General features: G+C 48.3%; 1 protein-coding gene across 1 annotated transcript in view; it reads right to left on the minus strand.

Moving 5' to 3' along the window:
* Nucleotides 1–2422: 2422 nt before the first annotated feature.
* Nucleotides 2423–21812, minus strand: part of DENND2A (DENN domain containing 2A) — a 69042-nt gene continuing 49652 nt past the window's right edge. The window contains exons 15-20 of the mRNA XM_021692865.2: nucleotides 12369–12546; nucleotides 10724–10765; nucleotides 6006–6123; nucleotides 5382–5627; nucleotides 3677–3763; nucleotides 2423–2800 (exon numbers count right to left, since the gene is read on the minus strand). Coding sequence (XP_021548540.2) covers nucleotides 2769–2800; nucleotides 3677–3763; nucleotides 5382–5627; nucleotides 6006–6123; nucleotides 10724–10765; nucleotides 12369–12546 — 703 coding nt within the window. The 3' untranslated portion in view covers nucleotides 2423–2768. The remainder of the gene's footprint in view (nucleotides 2801–3676; nucleotides 3764–5381; nucleotides 5628–6005; nucleotides 6124–10723; nucleotides 10766–12368; nucleotides 12547–21812) is intronic.

Raw genomic sequence — 21812 nt, forward strand, 5'->3', positions numbered from 1 at the left:
GGAAGGAAAGGGCCCAGGATCAAGGAGGCGGCAGGATTCTCCAGCACTGCCTGGGGGAAACGGGTCCTGTGATTCACCGCGAACTGAAACCCTGGGCTTCTAAACACATACACATACACATTCTCACGGAAAATGTATGCCTTCTATTGGCATTAGAGGACTGGGTTCTTGGATAGATGCTCCATGTGCAGCAAGACACAGAGGCTGGGTGGCGGTGATCTGGTCCAGCGACCCAGGCCTCATAGCCACACTTCGTTTCTGAACCCAAACCGTGTTATCCATCCAGAATCTGCCCTGAACTGTGAGCTCAGATTACAACTCTGCTTTGTTTCTCTTGCCTCTGACCCTGCCCAGCCTAATTTACCACTTTGCAAGTTGTTGACAACTTTTCAGTTGATTTAGTTTAACCGTGAGCAAGGCCAGGGCCGGATGGGAGGAATGCTGGGAAGGTGGGTCGGAGGGCTCTCCAGGGTCTGATGATGGTTTCTTTTGACTTGAGTGCCGCTTACACGGATGTGGTCATTTGCAAAAGTCTGTGACGCTGTATACTCATGATCTGAGAACTCTTCTGTATGTATATTGCACTTCAAGCAAAAATGAAAATAAGGCATTTATACAAAGATGCTTTTCTCAATGCTCTCTATGATATTAAAAACTGGAAATAGCGTGGGGCGCCTGGGTGGCTCAGTCGGTTAAGCGACGGCCTTCGGCTCAGGTCATGATCCTGGAGTCCCGGGATCGAGTCCCGCGTCGGGCTCCCTGCTCGGCGGGGGGTCTGCTTCTCCTTCTGACCCTTCCCCCTCTCATGCTCTCTCTCTCATTCTCTCTCTCTAATAAATAAATAAACAAATCTAAAAAAACCAAACAAACCTGGAAATAGCTTGCATGCATAAGAGTAGAAGATTGGTAAGCTGATTTCTAACACATTTATAAAACAGAATGTTACACAGTCATTAGAAATGTTGACAAAGATGTATATTTATTCACTTGGAGGTGTTAAGTAAACAATATGAAATAAGTTAGAAAAGAAGGTATATTCCAAAATATTAAAAGTGATCACCTCTGGGCAGAATACTGGTATTCATAACATTAACTACTCTGAGGAGCTTGTAAGGTACAAATTCCTGAGCCCCCACCACTCAGAGATTCCCCTTCCGTCTCCCCCGCTCAACCCCAACCACACGTACCTACCCAGGCTAATTGTGATGCATAGCCTGGTTCCAACCTTGGACCCCCTTGAGAAACTGATACAAACCGTGGATCCTCTCTTAAAACACAAATGGACACACCAAGTCTTGGCTATAACTTGTGGGCGGAAGAGCGTCATCCATGACTCCAGTTAAGAACCTCTAATGTAGAATGACAGAGATCAACTGCTTCATTTTCCTCGTTCTTCTTTTTTTTCTTCCTTATTAGACCCCTTGCTCCCAACTCCCTAAAGGTGAGAATCTCTGCCAAGTGGCACAGATCCTTGGGCCACTGCCAAGGTCAGAGCACATCCCTTTTGTGTGTTTTTGTCGGACCGCTGTGGCCATCCAGAGGGGGTCTGCTCGTGCGATGTGCAAGCAGCGGGTCGGCCCACTGGTGGCCCTGAGGCCTGCTTCAGAACTTGCCTGCGCTGCCTGCCTTCTCTTCCTGCATCCTCACTGTGACCTTTGCAGGACAGGACTCGTGGTGCAGGCTTTACCCCCACCTCTCTGCTTCTGGTCCCGAGAAGGCAAGCCGCCTAGCTGGCGCATGAGTCTGATGAAGCTAGCCCCGAAGTTCTGATGACCCCTCTTGTAAACATCAACACCACAAGCCCCTCCACGTATGCTGATCTGGGTCCCTACAATGAGATGGGAAACATTCCCTACAATATAAATGGAAGTAGGGTCAAAGCTGTGGATTACATGTTTTAAGGACCCCAAGAACATTTTATTAACAGATCTCATGAGGAGATCTCTTTTTCTGTGTCCCTCTGAAAGTCATGGACTGCTCGGGCAGTGGATGGTTCTATGGCTTCGAAGAGAAAAAAGGCCATCGGGAAGTGTCGGGTCCATTCGGGCCCAGAGGAGTGGGGAGCACGACCAACGGCCTCGGCCACCAGGTGGCGTCCCCGGCCGGCCTGGACGTGCAGCTCAGCCCAGGAATCCAAATGTCTGTGGTGCTCACGCTCCTTCCTTCATGCCCCAGACAAGCACATTCCACACACAGGCCAGTCCTTTCCCCAAGAGGACACCTGTCACCTGTGAGCACGAGTGCCCTAGGACCGCCACTGCCCTCCTCCCCTAACACCTGCATCTGTCCCCAGCTCCACCCAGAGGGGCGCCTTGTTTTCCGGTCCCTGGTCACCGCTCCTGCCCTCCCCTTCCTCCTCTCCTCTGGGGGTCAGAGCGCAGCCGCCAGGCAGGATGAACCAGGGCACCATGGCATAGGGCACAAGAGAGTTTTCTTAGCCCTGGCATAATAAAAAGAAAACCCAAACACTTTTCTTTCTTTTAATACCTAAGAGTAAAAAATAGAAAAAATCCCAAACCCAACAACCCAAACAATCCATTTGGAAGTTGCTGCCATGCCTGGTCTGAGATCCCCTTTCCAGGGCTGTTCTGCGGGAGCAGCCCCTGCTGGGCCCTGGGTCCTGGGGAGGCCCTGCGGCAGCCGGAAACCATCCCGGCCTTTACCCCGCACAACCAGGACCCAGCGTTTCAGAAAGGCCACCAGGACTGTTTTTGTAAAAAATGTGGTTGCAACCAGGAGGAAGTTTTCCCTTGAGGCTGAGCTGGAGGTTATTTCTTGTGGAGAAACTTCATTTTGTTGCCTAAAAAAAAGAAAATGAGAACATGTCACCAGGCAGACAAAAGTGAAATCCTGCCCTTTTCATCCCGGACGTGGTGGGGATGATTGTGGCCTCCCAGGCCACCTCTGGAGCCTCTCCTCACGCAACCTCCCCAACGCAAAGGGACCTTCCTCAGATGTGGGGAGTTTTGAAAGGAAGCGGGTCAGGAGTGTTTGCTCCTGACACGCTGACACAGGGAGCACCAAATGTAACATGTCCTTGAGGAGCCACATGAGGAGAAAACCCCCAGCAGCACGGGTGGGTAGGAGGGCCTCCCCAGGAAACCAGCTGTCCTGCGGAAGGCACAGTATGGCCCACTTGCAGCAACTCCTGGGCGCCTCATCACCCTCAATTAAACCAAGGTCCTTCTAATTCTTTTGGGTTTTGTTTTTTAATTTTTATTTATTTTTTTAAGTAATCTCTACACCTAACATGGGGCTTGAACTCACAACCCCTGAGATCAAGAGTGGCGCGTTCCATGGACCGAGCCAGCCTGGCGCCCCAACGACCTTGTAATTCTTACATTTCCACTAATGTGGAGCTGCTCCAGGTCTTCACTACCAGACACCCTTCTTCGGTTCCCCTCATGCTTCCTAAGCTCAGTTCCCCAGAAGACTGAAGAGCGTGGGAGAGAAGAGTGAGGAATAGAGCAGGACGGCCCAGGGGCCGGTGAGGCAGGGAGGGGTGCTTTGTTTCCCTTGTCTATTCTCTGGGGCCAGATCAGAACAGGGGCCTCTGAGGCCGCAGTGCAGCGAGCTCTGCATTATTTGGCACCCGCCCCAGTGGAGGGAACCGGCCGAGACTCGAGACTCGGGGGACCAGAGGCTGGTGATGGGGACCGAGACCGCCGGGCCTTACCGAGTCCCTTCAGGAACTTATTGACACCACTGTGTTCTCCACTGGGGAGTGTTTCCAGGTACTCTTGGGCTCGGACCTCAAACAGACCTGTTAGCAAGAGAAATCCCAGCCATTTTAGTTCCTTCTCTCTCTCTTCTAAACATATCCATTTCCTTACTGCCATAAAAAAGAAACCTTGCTTCTGAGACGAGCTGCTCCTATAAACATTCTCTGAATCATAAGGTTTATAAGGGTTTTTATTGCCCTTATAATTGCCCAACCTTGTGCAATAACTATCTTCGGGAGGCTGTTAAGCTAGATCGTACGTGAAATCCTATTTTTATTCAACAAACACCTTCCAAGTGTCTATACTGTGCCAGGCATGTGGTTTCGAAGATGAAACAGCCCGCCCTGGCTTTCGGACTCCTGTAGTCTCCCCTTTCCTCATACTCTCCCCTAAGAGGAACGCCGGCCAAGTGGTTTCGCTTCCAGGGAAACCGTCTGCCATCTGTGGGCTCAGGAAGGCCGGACAGGCCACCTCAGAGGCCCTCACCTCTAGCCTCAAGGTGTGAGCCTCAGGCATTGTCTTCCTCTCTCACTGATCTTCCCTGGACAGAGGAGCCTCCCATGCCACTTTTAAGCTTTTGTGCCTCGACCTTTCTATCAAACAGTGATCTGTATGCAGATAATCTGGTTAGCAGAGCTTCTATTTCAAGGAATCCTGTCGTCAGGAGTGACTCAGACACTAATCAATTTCCTTTTGTCTCTTCAGATACCACTCATCAGAATACCAGTCTCTGTCTTTACTTTGCAAAGAGCTCCAGGCATGTGGGGCTTTGGTTCCTTCACCCAGGCTGGGCCATCACAGCACCAGAGGACACGGAGGCCTGGGGCCGGAGGCTGTCCCAGGACCCTCGCTGCCCTCCGTCTTCACTGGACCGGCTTCTCCGCGGTGTCTCTCCCCCACCCAGGTCTAATTCCCATCAGTGACTGTCTTTACCAACGTTTCTAGCTTTCCGGTTCCCAAAAGGACTTAGAACGATGAAAGAAAGAGAGGGGAGTGACTCGATCCTCCCTCACATACTCCCCCTTCCTCAGCCCTGGAAGTGTGATGGAACCCAGCCAGAGGGGACAGGGAGAGGGAGGAGAGAGAGTGCAGGAGGCCAGGCTCCATGGTGAGATGACCCACAAGCTCCCCAAGCTGGGGAGTCTCTGCTGTCCTCCCTCCGGTGTTGCGGCCGATCGGGCTGAATGTGAGGAGGCGCTCACACAAAGTGGGGGGCACGGCCAGCCTCCTTCCCCCTGTCCCACCCCAGGTGGCTCCTGCCTGCTGGTGCCACACCTCGGGAGACTGGGAGGAAAGCAGGGCAGAAGGGAGGAGAGGCCTGAGGAAAAGGAGAAGAGGGGCCAGCGAGAGGCAGGAAAGCATGTTCAGGAGAGTTTCATCAAGTTGGAAAGATGGAACACAAGGAGAACCTACCGCCCAAACCTGGAACGTGGTTCTGGGAGAGGCTGTGAGCAGGGAAAGAGATGGCCAGAGCAGACAGGCAGACGCTGGGGCAGTGTGACCTGCTCCGAGGCGCCAAGACGGAGCATTCCCGGAGGAGGCCGCGCTGCCCCTCCCACCTGCGCCCGGGCCCCACGACCTTCCTCCCCGCTCCTCGGCCTCTGCCGGCCTGGGCCTCTCTAGCTGCCTGGGCCCCCGGCACGGAAGGTGCCCCCTAACCTTTGGCATCCTGCCGGCGCAGCTCCCGCTCCTGGATGAAGCCCCGAAAGGTCTGGGTCTCCATGAAAACCTCCAGGAAGCGGCGGAGGCTCTTGGAGGAGACGGCTTTGCGGAAGGCCTCTCGCTGCAGGGTCCTCTCCTCGCGCTCGCCCGCCGTCAGGAACAGGGAGTAGTGGCCCACGATCTCCACGAAGAAGCGGACGAAGGCTTCGGACACCACCTCATTCAAGGGGCTGGACTCGGGGCCTGAGCAAAGTGGGGAAGGGCCGGCACCGGTGAGGGCGGACGCAGAGCCCGAGACAGCCCGGCGGGTGCAAGTAAGGACTACAGTGGATCATCATTCTCCGTGACAAAGGTTACCCAGAGGGACGAAGCCATTTCTTTCTCCCCTTTAATTGGGTATTTTAGGGCCAAACTGGGGGGGGGGGTGGGAAAAATTTTCTCACGATTCATTGCTAGCAAGAGATCCAGATCAAGGGGTTACACACCCAGTTTCTCTCCTTGCACGCCCCTCCGGCCACTTTTCCTACTTAACTCAATGCCACGTGGGAGGGCTGGTCACCTGCCCACTTGCTGCCCGACTCTAATGATGGAAGAGGGAGATGGAGGCGGCTGAGCTCTTACCGTGCTTGCAGTCTGGGGGCCCTTCATCCTGGTCGCTAGCCAGGTCATTCCTCTGCTCCAGAATGTGCTCCAGGGCCACCTGAAGCTTCCTGGGGAGGATGGAATCCTCGTCATCCATCTGTAAAGCAGAGAGAGCAGGTGGGCCGCTGCCCCAGTGCCTCTGGGGATGAGAGCGGCATCCTGGACTGCAGGTCACACTGGATACACTGCAGGGCAATCCCGGCACAGTTTTTGGATTAGTGAGAGAAACATGATTTATTTTCTCATTTTTATTTTTTTTAAAGATTTTATTTATATATTTGACAGAGAGAGAGAGCAAGCACAAGCAGGGTGAGCGGCAGAGGGAGAGGGAGAAGCAGGCTCCCCACTGAGCAGGGAGCCCCAATGCTGGGCTCGATCCCAGGACCTGGGATCATGACCTGAGCCGAAGGCAGACACTCAACCGACTGAGCCACCCAGGCGCCCCAAGAAACATGATTTAGAGATAGAGATCTGAGGTTTGAATCTTGAGTCCACGTGTTTTTTTTTTTTTTTTTAAGTTTTATTTATTTACGTAATCTCTACACCCCATCTGGGGCTCAAACTCCCAACCCCGAGATTAAGAGTTGCATGCTCAAAAAAAAAAAAAAAAAAAAAAAAAAAAAAGAGTTGCATGCTCTTCCAACTGAGCCAGCCAGGTGCTCCTCTTGATTCCACTTTTTACAAGCGATATGAGCCTCAGTTTCCCCACTTGTAAAATGGGGGTACCAATCAATATCTACTTCATTGTGAAGATTAAATGGGCTATAGAAGACATGGATGAAAGAATTTGAAAAAGATATAAAGAAATGGAAAGATATTCTGTATTCATGGATTGGAAAAATCAATATTGTGAAAATGTCCATTTTACCCAAAGCCATCTATAGATTCAGTGCAATCCCTACCAAGACTGCAATGGCATTTTTTATAGAAATAGAAAAAATCCTAAAATTCACATGGAACCACAAAAGACACTGAATAGCCAAAGCGGTCCTGAGAAAAAAGAACAAAGCTGGAGGCATCACAATTCCCGATTTCAAGCTTTATTAACAAAGCTGTAGTAATCAAAACAGTCTGGTAGTGGCATGAAAACAGACACACAGACCAATGGAACAGAATCAAGAGCCCAGAAATCAACCTGTGTGTATATGGTCAACGAATATTTGACAAAGGAGCTAAGAATTCAATGGAGGAAATGATGGCCTTTTCAATAAACGGTGCCAGGAAATTCATGCAAAGGTATGACATTGGACCCCTATCTTACACCACTCACAAAAATTAACATGAAATGGATTAAAGACTTAAAGATAAGACCTGAAACTAAAACTACTAAAAATAAACAGGGAAGTTCCTTGACATTGGTCTTGGCAGTGCTTTTTGGATATGACACCAAAAGCTACAAGCAACAAGAGCAAAAATAAACAAGGACTACATCACACTAAAAAGCTTCTGTACAGTGAAAAAAAATGATCAGTAACAGTTGTACACTTAGGCACTGCTGGTGGGAATGTGAATGAGTGCAGCCGCTATGGAAAACAGTATGGAGGGTGCCTGGGTGGCTCAGTTGGTTAAGCGACTGCCTTCGGCTCAGGTCATGATCCTGGAGTCCCGGGATCGAGTCCCACATCGGGCTCCCTGCTCGGCAGGGAGTCTGCTTCTCCCTCTGACCCTCCCCCCTCTCATGTGCTTTCTCTCTCTCACTTTCTCTCTCTCAAATAAATAAATAAAATCTTAAAAAAAAAAAAAAAAGAAAACAGTATGGAGGTTCATCTACCATGTGATTCAGTAATTCCACTTCTGGGTATATATCTGAAGGAAATGAAGTTACCATCTTTCTTTCTTTCGTTTTTTAGAGAAAGAGCATGAGCGTGAGCAGGGGGGAGGGGCAGAGGGGGAGGGAGAGAATCTTTTTTTTTTTTTAAAGATTTTTATTTATTTATTTGACAGAGAGATAGAGAGAGAGCACAAGTAGGCAGAGCGGCAGGCAGAGGGAGAGGGAGAAGCAGGCTCCCCACTGAGCAGGGAGCCGGACGTGGGGCTCGATCCCAGGACCCCAGGATCATGACCTGAGCCGAAGGCAGCCGCTTAACCGACTGAGCCACCCAGGCGCCCCGGGGAGGGAGAGAATCTTAAGCAGGCTCCATGCCCAGCTTGGAGCCTGACGTGGGGCTTGATCTCACAACCCTGAGATCAGGACCTGAGCCGAAATCAAGAGTTGGACACTTAACTGACTGAGCCACCCTGAAATCCCTATCTTGAAGAGGTATCTGCACCCCCCTGCTCATTGCAGAACTATTCACAAAGGCCAAGATATATGAACAACCTAAGTGTTCATTCATGGGTGAATGAATAAAGAAAGTAAGATTGTGTGTGTGTGTGTGTGTGTGTGTGTCTGTACGTACATACACACAATGGAATGTATATACACATATAATGGAATATTAGTCAGTTATAAAAAAGAAGGAAATCTTGCCTTTTATGACAACATGGATGGACCTTGAGGGCATTATGCTTAGTGAAATGAGTCAGAGAAATACAAATACTGTATGTTCTCACTTATATGTGAAATCTAAAAAAAGCTGGATTCATAGAATTAGAGTAGAATGGTGGTTGCCAGGAGCTAGGGGGTGGGGGAAATGGGTAAGTGTGGTCAAAGGGTACAAACTTCAGGTTATAAGATAAATGGGTTCTGGGAATCCTATGCACAGCATGGTGACTATAGTTAATAATACTCTATTGTATACTTGAAAGTTGTTAAAGAGTAGGTCTCAAATGCTATCAGCACACACACAAAAAAGGTAATTAATTATCTGAGGGGAAAGAAGTGTCAACTAAACTTATTGCGATAATCATTTCACAGTATATCATCATGTTGTACATCGTAAACTCATATATGTTATATGTCAGTAATATTTCAATAAAGCTGGGTGAAAAATTAAATGCAGTACAGTTACTTTGTAAAAGTGCTTGGCACCTAGTGGATTGTCAACATATGTGCCCCACTGCCCCCACCCCGTAGGATGGCTAGTGTTATTCAGGGACTCTGGTCAGGGCAGATGACCAGTGTGATCATGGACCTTGGAGCAGGCGGGCCCTGGGGAAGGGCAAGTAGACAGAAGTAATGATTCAAAACAGAACAAAACAAAACATTAACATGACAGAACTTTTCAGCAGTATGGCAACTCCAAGTTTAAAAGCAATCCATGGGAATGCCTGGAAAACCTTTCTGTAATGATTCTTTGCAAGATCTGTTAGGATTTAGCCCTCTTTGGCAAGCGATAACAAGAAAATAAATGTGTAGGGGCGCCTGGGTGGCTCAGTCGTTAAGTGTCTGCCTTTAGCTCAGGTCATGATCCCAGGGTCCTGGGATTGAGCCCTGCATCAGGCTCCCTGCTTGGCAGGAAGCCTGCTTCTCCCTCTCCTACTCCCCCTGCTTGTGTTCCCTCTCTCGCTGTCAAATAAATAAATAAAATCTTAAAAAAAAAAAAAAGAAAAGAAAAGAAATGTGTAGGGAGCCTGGGTGGCTCAGTTGGTTAAGCATCTGCCTTTGGCTCAGGTCATGGTCTTGGGGTCCTGCTGAGCGGGGTGTCTGCTTCTCCTTCTGCCCCTCCCCCTTGCTTGCGTGCACGCACCTGCTCTCTCTCTCTGTCTCTCTCTCATGTCCTCTCTCACTCTCTCTCTCAATAATAAAATCTATTTTTTTAAGATTTTATTTATTTATTTGACAGAGAGAGACATAGCGAGAGAGGGAACACAAGCAGGGGGAGTGGGAGAGGGAGAAGCAGGCTTCCCGCCGAGCAGGGAGCCCCATGCAGGGCTCGATCCCAGGACCCCGGGATCATGACCGGAGCCGAAGGCAGACGCTTAACCTACTGAGCCACCCAGGAGTCCCACCTTTCAATTTTTTTTAGAGGCACACACACACACACACACACACACATTGACCCTTAAACAACACAGATTTGAACTGTGCAGGGCCAGTTATTGGCAGATTTTTTTTTTTCAATAAGTCCACTACAGTCCTATAAGTGTATTTTCTCTTCCTTATGATTTTCTTGATGATACTTTCTTTTCTCTAGCTTAATTTATTGTAAGAATATGGCATATAATATCTATAACATAAAAAATACGTGTTAATTGACTGTCATCAGTAATGCTTTTGACCAACAGTAGGCTATTGGTAACTAAGTTGCTGGTAAGTCAAAAATTATGCACAGATTTTTAACTGTGAAGGGGGTGGGCACCCCTAACCCCTGTGTTGTTTAAGGGCCAACTGTGTTTCTTTCTTTCTCTTTCTCTCTCCTTTTAATAAGAAAAAAAAAAGATCAGGACAATAATGTATATAATCTTGTGTGCTGATTTTTTCCACTTGATTTTATATTCTGAACTTTGTTAACAGTTATTTTTTGAAAGCATTTTAAAAAGACAAGTGTCTATAGTTATAACCTATACAAAGCTTCTAATTGTTAGAAAAGCACATTGTGATACAACACATGGGACTCAATGCTTTGCCAAACCTTTGCTCTTTGGCCCCTGCCTTCTCTCCTGTTCTCAGTCAGGGCCTGGCCAGGGATCGCCCAAGTCCGCCGACCTGTTTTGCAATCCCAGGCCCACCAAGGAGCCTTTCCAGGCCCGGACAGCTGTGTCTCCAACAACAGAGAGGTGAAGACACAGAAGCAGGTTGCTGCCTTTTCACTCACCTGTCTGAGGAACCGATTGTTGACGAGGTCGACCACAAGGACCTGCAAGATGAGGCAAAGGGACAATTACTGTCACCAGGGCTTCCGGGATATAGTGACAGACTCGTAGCCTTCCTCCCCCTTGGCACCCAGACAGGCAGCTGGGGTGGGGGTGGAGGGACCCATTTGTGGTTCCCTGATGTTGCCGCTGTAGCCACAAATGATGAAGGCGGGGGAGGGGGTGGGGAAGGGCTTTCCAGAATTGCATGCTTTCAACACCGAACCCACAGGCTGGGACATGTGTATACCACAGACTGGACTCCCTGTCCTGTTCCGAGACTGACGCAGAGCCTCTGGGACAGACTTTTAGTGTGCGGGTTGGTGGGTGAAGAAGGCTGGAGGACCCCTCCTTGTTTCCATTCCATTCAAGTCTGTACTCCCCACTCCCAGGGCTCGCTCTCCTCCCAGCTCCCCACTGGGCCTTGTCATTTCTCTTAATGGGATCGGAGGAGAGAGATCCAGAGGAGTGGATCCAACTGGAGAATGAGTCAAGCTGCAGGTGCTGGGCTTTCATTAATCAAAGTTTTTAGGATAAGCACCTTCCCCTTCTCTCCTCAGAGTGGGGCTGAGCCCCGGGGCCAGATGTAGGGGGAGGCAAGTGAGTTGCCTAGGGCACATGGTCAGGAAAATGCTGGGTGTCTGCCCGCATGACCCTGGCCAGCATGGGCCACTGGCTACAATGGAGGAAGAGCATGGGCCTGCATGGGCACCATGTTTTCACCAACAGCTGGAAACACAGGCTCTAATACATCCCAGAGACCCTGCCCAGGAGCTGAGGGGGCTCTCTCCTTCCTTCTCAAACACACGTATGGGGTCGAACTGAGCCATTTCAGGGATCACAGGGTACCCAGACAAATTCCTTGTGGTTCAGAAACCTACACTCAAAGACCTGTGTGTGCTGGTGAATACCTCACGGGACTTCAGGCCTCCCTGGGCAATTAGAGAAGCCACATCTGGGGGCCTGGGATGAATTTCAGGGACAGGCTTTCCCCTCGGGGTTCAGAAGTGAATGGTATCATTTAGGCCCCTCCAGTTTCCTCACTGACTGCTGGGAGCAATCAGTACAAGGGACAGAGATTATTTAGAGGCAGGGACTGGGGCTAAAGACCGACCGAAATGCCAGGGAGGACTTTCCCTACTTGGGGGCAAACCTGAAAACCCAGAAGTGGATCACTGAAAACATTTTGGTGGTTGTCTTTTTAACTGATGTGAAAAAGGACCTGTTTGCAGGAGCACAGCCTTGTCAGCTTTGTTATTAGTCCAAATACAAATTCCAGCTCTTGTTAGCTCTTGTGTGCTTTCTTCCTCGGTGCTGGGGAGAGGGAGGAGGGAAGGATAGGGTGGGTGGCTACTTTATGGATCAAGTGTTTTAACATCTGGCTAAGTTGTAGATTGGTGCCCTTTAGGCCAGTGGGTTCATTTAGAGAAAACTGAATTTGTAGTCACCAAGGGTCTACTGAGGCAGACTGGGGGGTTGTATCTAATAGACAAAACTGCAGGGGCCCCCACCCCCGGGGGGTTGCGCGCTTGCAGTGCCTTAGCCAGCACCTCCCCTCTGCCCTCTGGCCCCCCACAGGGAGGGAACAGGGACGTCCCCAGTGCTTACCTCTTCCAGTGGCAGCTCCCGGAGCAGCGGCAGCGAGCTGGTGAGCAGCCCGATGAGGAAGGGGGTCGGTGAGCACACGATGTCGATCATGGCGGGTGGCAGCACAGGGGTGTAGGTGTGCTGCCAGGGGAAGGGGTAGATGACGGCCACCATAGCGTGGCAGCACTTGGACAGCGTGCTGCAGCGGAAGGGGGAGAAGGGGAGAAGGGGCAGATTCAGGGAAAGCTCTGGACTGGGCCTGCTCAGGCTCACAGGGTGGGCAGCCTCCGTGGAGGAGGCTGGAGAGAAATGCAGACACCATCCCAAGGGCGTGTTGGTCAGGAAAGGCGTCACGCACCGATTCGGCACACTGCGTAACACGGTCCGAACACAGATGACACCAGGCACGTGGGGCCTGTGCGAGGCTTTGAGACACAGCTAGAAGGATGGATTTAACGCCTCAGCTCATTTTTGCTAGTGTGCCTTCACACGCGAGCTGCATTCTCAGAAGGTCTTGACCAAATCATTCACTTCCACCCCTCTTCCCCAAACCCTTCCAAATCAACAAAAGCCTCTTTCCTCATGGATGCTCACAAATTTCTCTTATTGAAGATGCTTTTATATTCTCAACTAGCTTTCTCTTTGTTCTCTTCCACACATTTGCTCAGCCAAGCACGAACACCTAGGTGCAATCAAGGGAAATAGGGTAACTCCTCTGGTATTCACGTGGCCAGCAGTCAGCTCCCAGGCTCTGTTGTGTAAACATGAAACTCGTGTACAGTTGCCCCTTACCCAGAATACAAAACTTAAAAAAAAATAACAGCACTGGGAGTCTCCCTTAAAGAACTTTGATCATGGTACAGCCTTTATCGGCAAGCCCTGAGCTCCAGTGATCACTGTTCCTAGTGCTCTGCGCAGAGCCTGAGCTCATGAGTGGATGAATGGGGGGATTACCCGGGACTATCATCTGGAATATCAGCCCCACCGGGCTGCACACAGGGATGCCCGGCAGCCTCCCATGGTGAGCAAGAGCCAACCTTCTCTTCTTCCCTGCAGTTTCTTCTTTCTTCACCAGCCTGCTGGCGAGCAGACCCTTTCGCTCTCATTCTAGTGTGCTGTTTCCAAAATGCCATGGGATTCGAAACTTTGGAAGCTTGTTAGAAATACAAGTAATGTGGATGCAACTGGAGGGTATTATGCTGAGCGAAATAAGTCAAACAGAGAAAGACATGTATCATATGACCTCACTGATATGAGGAATTCTTTTTTTTTTTTTTAAGATTTTATTTATTTATTTGACAGAGAGAGAGATAGCGAGAGCAGTAACACAAGCAGGGGGAATGGGAGAGGGAGAAGCAGGCTTCTTGCCGAGCAGGGAGCCCGATGTGGGACTCGATCCCAGGACCCTGGGATCATGACCTGAGCCGAAGGCAGACGCTTAACGACTGAGCCACCCAGGCGCCCTGATATGAGGAATTCTTAATCTCAGGAAACAAACTGAGGGTTGCTGGAGTGGGGGGTGGGGTGGGAGGGATGGGGTGACTGGGTGATAGACACTGGGGAGGGTATGTGCTCTGGTGAGTGCTATGAATTGTGCAAGACTGTTGAATCTCAGATCTGTACCTCTGAAACAAATAATGCAATATATGTTAAGAAAAAAAAAAAAGAAGATAGCAGAAGGGGAAGAATGAAGGGGGGGAAATCGGAGGGGTAGACGAACCATGAGAGACGATGGACTCTGAGAAACAAACTGAGGGTTCTAGAGGGGAGGGGGGTGGGAGGATGGGTTAGCCTGGTGATGGGTATTGAGGAGGGCACATTCTGCACGGAGCACTGGGTGTTATGCACAAACAATGAATCATGGAACACTATATCGAAAACTAATGATGTAATGTATGGGGATTAACATAACAATTAAAAAATTTTTAAAAAAAAGAAATACATGTAATGTAAGAATAAAATAAAAGTGAGGGCCCATGGTTTCTCCCATGAACGTACTGCATCCTCCTCAGGGCACGGGCCCTGTAACCAGCATTTCCTTTGTTAGGCCACCTTCTGAATATTTGCCCTGGTTCTCAGCTTTGCTCTGTTAGGCAGAGTTGCAAGGAAGCGGAGTTCTCCATAGACGAACGCTCCCTTGCTGGATTCCCATTGACATCAGGCATCCATGCAGGATTATTTGGGAGGTCTGTCCCAGATGACCACAATCAAGCAAATATCTCAAAAAAAGGCAGTCAAATGAATTTTTTTGTTTCCCAGTGCATATAAAAATTATGTTTATATTACACTGTATGCAAGTGTGTGATAGCATTGTCTAAAAAAATAATATATGTACTTTAATTAAAAAGTAGTTTATGCTAAAAAATGCTAACCATCATCTGAGCTTTCAGTGAGTCATAATCAGCAGTCACAGATGACCGTAACGTAATAATAATGAAAAATATTGTGAGACATTACCAAAATGGGACACAGAGTCATGAAGTGAGCAAGTGCTGGTGGAAAAACAGAGCTCATGAACTTGCCTGATGCAGGGTTGCCACAAACCTTCCATTTTTTTTTTTAAGATTTTATTTATTTTTTGACAGAGAGACAGCAAGAGAGGGAACACAAGCAGGAGGAGTGGGAGAGGGAGAAGCAGGCTTCCCGCCGAGCAGGGAGCCCGATATAGGGCTCGATCCTCAAGACCCTGGGATCATGACCTGAGCCGAAGGCGGATGCTTAACGACTGGGCCACCCAGGCGCCCCAAACCTTCAATTTGTAAAAAAACAAAAACAAAAAATGCAGTATCTGCAAAGTGCAACAGACCAAGGTCTGCCTGCAACCTCAATGTCATAAAACTTTCCTGAGCCCGTTTTAATAGGATCACTTAGCTCTGGCTTCCTTAAGGAGAAAAGAGGTGAACTAAAAGATATTGGCTAGCAAGTGAAATAAGCCAGAGAGAAAAAGGCAAATACTGGACGATTCCACTTATACGTGAGGGACTTAGAACAGGCAAATTCATAGAGACCAGGGGCTGGGGGAGCGAGAATGGGGAGCTGTTGCCTAGAGTGGACAGACTTTCAGTTTGAGATGATGAAAAGTTCTGGAAATGGACAGTGCTGATGGTCGCAAACACTGTGAATGTCCTTAATGCTGCCACTGAACTGTGTACTTAAAAATGATTAAAATAGTGAACTTTATGTTATGTACATTTTATCACAATAAAAAAAAAAAAACAAGAAAAAATTACTTACCAGCAAAAGGAATTCCTCTGAATCTGGCATCCCTGAACATCCTTAAAATATATACTAGCCCCCTTTCCCATCCCACCTGCATTTGGGGGCCCCCAAACCAAACAAGAGAAATGTTGAATCTTGTTCATTTATCAGCATGAACCTCCTGACCTTCCTGTTCCCTGTCTTTGCAAATTATCTCTCTGAACACTAAGTGAAGTCCTGAAATGCTTCTTAGGAGCATGGCACCCACATGTCGCACTATTTGGTCCTAGTCTTTTCTTTCAAGTGATTACCCCCAAAACGAGAAAGATACTACCCCAAGATTTCATTATCATAATGCCCATAATATCTTCTTCATAAGAGGGAGGTATATAAGGTATATAATACCTTCTTTATAATACCTTCCTTATACCTATTGAGTAATAGTGAGACAGAATAATTGTTAGGGCGTATACTGAGAAGAACAGCAATAATTCAGCTGGCAGGTTGGTGACTTCTCAAAGAATTTTCTCTCAAAGCAGAGAAACATTTTTCCTCAGGCATCCCTTTCTCTCAGATATTCAGGAATGTAAATACTGTTGGTGAGTTGCTCACCCTTTGTGTTTAATTTCCTTGATGATTGAACGTGTTGAATTTACTTTGTTCTAAAATTTAAAACTTTTAGGACCAACCTGTATCAGTGTGTGACCAGTCTGCAAAGTTGATCTGCTCACGTACTATAGTTGTGAGGACACAACTGAGAAAACCAGGATGTTAAAGTATAAATGTGGAGAGCTGGGTCTAGAGCAGGTTTTTTCAGACTACAGTTTGCAGCCCATCATTGGGTCCTGAAATAATTTTAGTGGGCTGTGATCAGTCTTAGAAACAACAAAAAGAACAGACTAGAAGAGTGTGCTGCATTCTGTTCCAGTCGTAAATAACGATCTGTGGGCCTGTGTGTGGTATATGCGTTGGGTCTGAACATGAACGGCATTGCTCATTAGGGCCTGCAGTAAAAAGGGTCTGAAGTCAACGATTTGGACCAAAGAACTGGAGGCTGGAGGCAGGTAGACAGTAATGGTCCAGTTGGAATTCTGGTATGTTCCATGTTTTCCTGGGATGTTGGCTTTCATTCCCAAGTGACTAGAGGGACCTTAAAAGAGACGGTGAGAAGGAATTCTCTGAAGGAAGCCTCGTGTATGAAACCCGTCTCCTTGGACAGCACGTTTGTTGGAAGCTCCAGAATGTGTCTTGGAGGAAGAGTGGCTCTGGGTGGGCCTCGGCGGTGGGAGTGGTCATGCGGGGCCCATTTCACAGCTGGTTCTGAAGCTTTTCACTTCTGTCCGCTTGCTAGCGGAGAATAAAAATGCAGTGCTCACGCTGAAGAGTTCTTTCACATTTTCAGAGTTGTGGTTTAAGCACTTTTGACCCCAGGGAGGTTATAGAATCACAGAATTTTAGACCTGGAGCCACCTTAGAGATGGAGTTCATCTTCTTTTGAATCTTTTTTTTGTTTTTCGGTAAGCTTCACACCCAACGTGGGGCTTGGACTCACGACACTGAGATCAAGAACCGCATGCTCTACCGACTGAACTGGCCAGGCGCCCCTTCTTTTGAATTTTAAGAGCTAAAGAGACAGAGGCCGAGGCTGACCTCTGCATTCAAGGTGGGCCGTGAAGCGCCTGGAGGAGGGGAAGAGATACAGAGCGAGGAATGGAGGCACGAAGAGACACAGTGAGAAGCCTTTGTGGTTTCCTCAATCACTGCAGTAGAAAAATAAATGTGTTTAAGTTTTTTTTTTCCCCAACTCAAAGAAAAGGCCTTCTGCCCTTTTGCTTTCTTGCTGCCTCATTCCTGGAATGAGAAAGTGTAATGAGTTGCTGGCTTCTCTCTGCCGCTAGAGCATCCTGTGGCTCCTAGGGGAAGCCTAAGGGGCCCTGCAATGCCGGGAGCCCCCCCCACATCTCCCAACGTTCAGCTGCAGAGTGTGAACCAGCTGGATGAGGAAGCAGTTGGAACAGGTCATTAAAAATGAGAAGCAATGCCAGTTCTAGCCAGATACATACACTGGGTGAATAAATGTTCCGGAGAGAAAGATCAAATTCATTCATGCCACTGGAATGCACAGAACTAAAGGACAGCTGAATTCAATTTTGATGGGGACCAATGATGACAACTCAGCTGGGTACCCTGCTCGCCACGGAGGCAGGTGTGGGCCCCTGTTCTCTCTCCTGACAAGGGTTTTCTGTTTGTTTGTTTTTAAATCGTCCGATGTGCTGTTGCAGCCGGGGCCAAATGTTTCCGCACCTGGCTGTCATTAGCACCTCGCTGGCAGGCGCATACGGAGCGCCGGGCGCTCACGACAACAGGTGGGCGTCGTTTGAGGAATGGCGCATTCCTCCTCTTGCTCACCGGCCCACATCAGTATGCTGGGAGAAAAAAACAAAACAAACCAACAACTTCTCTCTCTTGAAACACTAGAAGGAAAGGTCGAATTCTGCAAAGTGACAACTCTCCCCCCAAAATAAATGGTAGAGGAGAAAGGGATTATTTTGAGTATAGCTTGTGTTTTTCTCGGTCTCTGCTGCAAGTGCTAATGAAATTTTATTCCCAGGCTCATGAAGGCTAGAGGAGCCTTCCACGGGGGGTAGAGGGGTAGGCACTGCTAGGATGGGTGGTCTCTTAGGAATATGGAAAGAGGGCGCCTGGGTGGCTCAGTTGGTTGAGCGACTGCCTTCGGCTCAGGTCATGATCCTGGAGTCCCGGGATTGAGTCCCGCATCGGGCTCCCTGCTCGGCGGGGAGTCTGCTTCTCCCTCTGACCCTCCCCCCTCTCATGTGCTCTCTCTCTCTCATTCTCTCTCTCAAATAAATAAATAAAACCTTAAAAAAAAAAAAAGGAATATGGAAAGAACAGGTTTGGTTTGGGCGACGCTGAGGATGACTTTTCAAGTAAGCTTGCCATACAGCCTTCCTAAGCATCTGCTGGTTGGAGGAGAGGCAATGTTTTGGAGGAAGTCCTAGGAAGACAGCCCTCACAGCTGGCTCTTGTTACCGTGGGGGTGGAGGAAAGCAACACCAGCCTTTAGCTGTGATCGATTTGTACAAAAGCAGGGGAGGGAGGTGATGCCCACGTGGGAGGCTGGCTGGGCCACAGGGCTTCAAGATGGGCACAGGGGAGAAGGGTCCCAGAATGCTTTGCTATTTGGCGGTGCTTTGTGAGGGTTGAAGCATTAGTCTGGAGAAATCAGGGTGCACTTGTGTGTAATCAAGTTCTCCTGGAGAAGACACTTTGGTTCTGGTTGCTACCAAGCTCCTGTCACCGTATGTGGGGTTATTATGCTCAGCAACCTTCCAACTCACCTAGGAACCAGTAAGAACTGAACACAGAGCCTTCTCTAAAATGCTACCAGAACAGTAAACAATGAGTTTCCTGAGTTAGACAGACTCCCCAGGAATTTGAAGAATGATCCTATCAACATCCGTCAGTATCCCAGGCAAAGTATCTCTCCTAGTGTATCATTCCCGGGAACATGAGCAAAAGGCAAACTTCAGTCTGGGCTGGTACCTGGAGGGACCTAGCGGGACCTAGCGGGTGCCACCATGCCCTGGCTGCCATATTTCCATGACTGTACTTTCAAACCTAGAAGTAACATGTTGCCAAATTAAAAAAAAAAAAATTAGGCTGGGCCTCGAGAAAACTGGCTTTGCTACTTCCTGTATGATCTTAGGTGAAAGCCTTGAACTTCCTTATCTGTAGAATAAGTCAAGTGGACTAGATAATTTCTAACTTCCTTCCAGCTTTAATGTTTACAAACTATAAATCTACGTGCGCGAAAGAAAACCAGGCGCTGGAAATAGCTGGAAAGTGAAAAGAACCACGGCTTGTCATCGGGAGATAATCCTAGGGCTCATTAGTGGAGACAGGACAGAAGAGCTGGGGTGACATCGCATGGGACAAACTAATAGAACAAAGTAGTGGAGAGGTTTTGAGTCCCTGCAGTAAGCTCCACATAAAGGTGGCAACACAAACAAGGACGGCCTGAGAGCATCTGACCCCTGATGGACGAACCGGACTAAGTCTTCAGCCCAAGATTTTGCTAGTGATGGGTTTGACGTAGAAGACAATTTTGGTCACGCTACTCTCCAAATCTTGCTCCAAATGTCACCTTCTTGGTGTTCATATGCAAAAATAGGTAGTTGATACTTAATATTTCATCAGACTGATCCCATTATGTTACTAAAGTTGTATTTTTCATAGGCTTTTGCTGAATGAAATGTATGTACCTCTAAGACTGGCAGCCACTCTGGGGACCTCTGAAGTAGTATTCTGGATGCAGACCACCAAGGTGGCAGCTATTGATGCTGCAGGTGGGCCTCGGGCAAGCTCATCTGCCCAGAGAGGGCACACTCACAAACCCTACCTTTTTCTGAGATGGCAAACATTGCCAAGCATAACCGATTCTAGACAGGACAGGGGGTCCCCATTTAGGCTTACAGATACTGATAAAAAAAAAAACAACCAAAAGGAGAACACAAAAGGACGAAGGTGCATAGCTACCTAGGAACTTATCTGTGCAGTTACTCATGGGCAAAGCCAAGGTGCAAACTCCAGTATTTACCAAGATTTGACCACCTTGGGGCACCTCGGTGGCTCAGTCAGTTAAACGTCTGCCTTTGGCTCAAGTCATAATCCCAGAGTCCTGGGATCAAGCCCCGCTTCGGGCTCCCTGCTCAGTGGGGAGTCTCCTTCTCCCTCTCCCTCTGCCGCTTCCCCTGCTGGTACTGTGTGTGTGTGTGTGTGTGTGTGTGAAATAAGTAAATAAATAAATCTTAAAAAAAAGATTTGACCACCTAATCCTAAGTAGTCATTTGGCTTATAGTCTTCCAGTACCCCAAAAAGGATAAAAAGGAAATTTCTCAAATATTAAAAACTTTGTCCCATCTAAAACTTTTTTTTTTTTAAAGATTTTATTTATTTATTTGGGACAGAGAGAATGAGAGAGACAGAGAGCACATGAGAGGGGGAAGGGTCAGAGGGAGAAGCAGGCTCCCTGCCGAGCAGGGAGCCCGATGCGGGACTCGATCCCGGGACTCCAGGATCATGACCTGAGCCGAAGGCAGTCGCTTAACCGACTGAGCCACCCAGGCACCCCCATCTAAAACTTTTGAACAAATCTGTTTATGTGCAGCTCTGATTTTATGATTCGGCTGCGTCTGTAGATTAGTCAAAATGTTGGGAATTGAAATTAATAAACTAAAAAACAAATGTTTATCATTGGGGAAATGAAGAAAGGGGTATAAGAAAATATTTATTTGGGTTGCTATGACAACAGAACAAGCCATCACAACAACATTCTCTCTTTTCCATCTGTCAAACTTGGGCTTGACGGAGCCTTAAGAAACACTCAGTGTCCACCCTGAAGATGAAACAGAGCAAAAATATTATTCTAAATTTGATAGATTTTTGGCTCGACTTAAAACTCTTTCATAACTCATTCAGTATTTGCCACAAGTCCCGGCTACTTCCTGTTGCAGTGGGTAGACTCACTAGCAGTGAAGAGTAAGTACATTGTGTGTGTGTGTGTGTGTGGTGAGGGGATGGCAGCATGACTACAGGCCAAATTCAGGCTAATGTCCACCGAGATGCCAAGCGGCCACTCACTGAGCTCGTGGCCTGTCCTGCTCTCTTGTGCTGTTCTGAGGTCTCACAAAGATTGGGGGGAATCAGAAGAATGAGGAGGCTTGCTTCCACTTCTAGCTGAACAGGGCTGGAAATGGGACCACATGTGGCGTGTGGAGTACCGTGCCCAGGGGTGATGAGGATGAAAGACCCCACGGGAGCTTATGCTGAAGGCTCTCCTCATAGACTTTCCCAGGTCAGATGATTTGCAGCCAGCCACTGTCCTCAAAGCCCTAGTTTGTCATGACCTGGCCAAAGGAACTCTTCAGTTCCCTATGGCTCTTTGTCCATAAATCAGGCAGTATTAGGTGGAGGCAGATTCCTCCTGGAGGGATACCCAGTAAGAAGAGCAGGCCCGAGAAGGGAAGATGGGTTCTAGCTTTTTTCACTCAGCAACTTCACACACAGGATGTTCTTTGGTGGATTTTCTGTGTTTTGATCATTAGCTATCTTTCTTCCTTCCTTCCTCCCTCCCTCCCTCCCTCCCTCCTCCTCTTTCTTTTTTTTCTTAAGATTTTATTTTTAAGTAATCTCTACACCAATGTGGGATTCAAACTTACAACCCTAAGATCAAGAGTCGCAGGCTCC

The sequence above is a fragment of the Neomonachus schauinslandi genome, chromosome 12, assembly GCF_002201575.2.
Source record: "Neomonachus schauinslandi chromosome 12, ASM220157v2, whole genome shotgun sequence".
Taxonomy (NCBI): domain Eukaryota; kingdom Metazoa; phylum Chordata; class Mammalia; order Carnivora; family Phocidae; genus Neomonachus; species Neomonachus schauinslandi.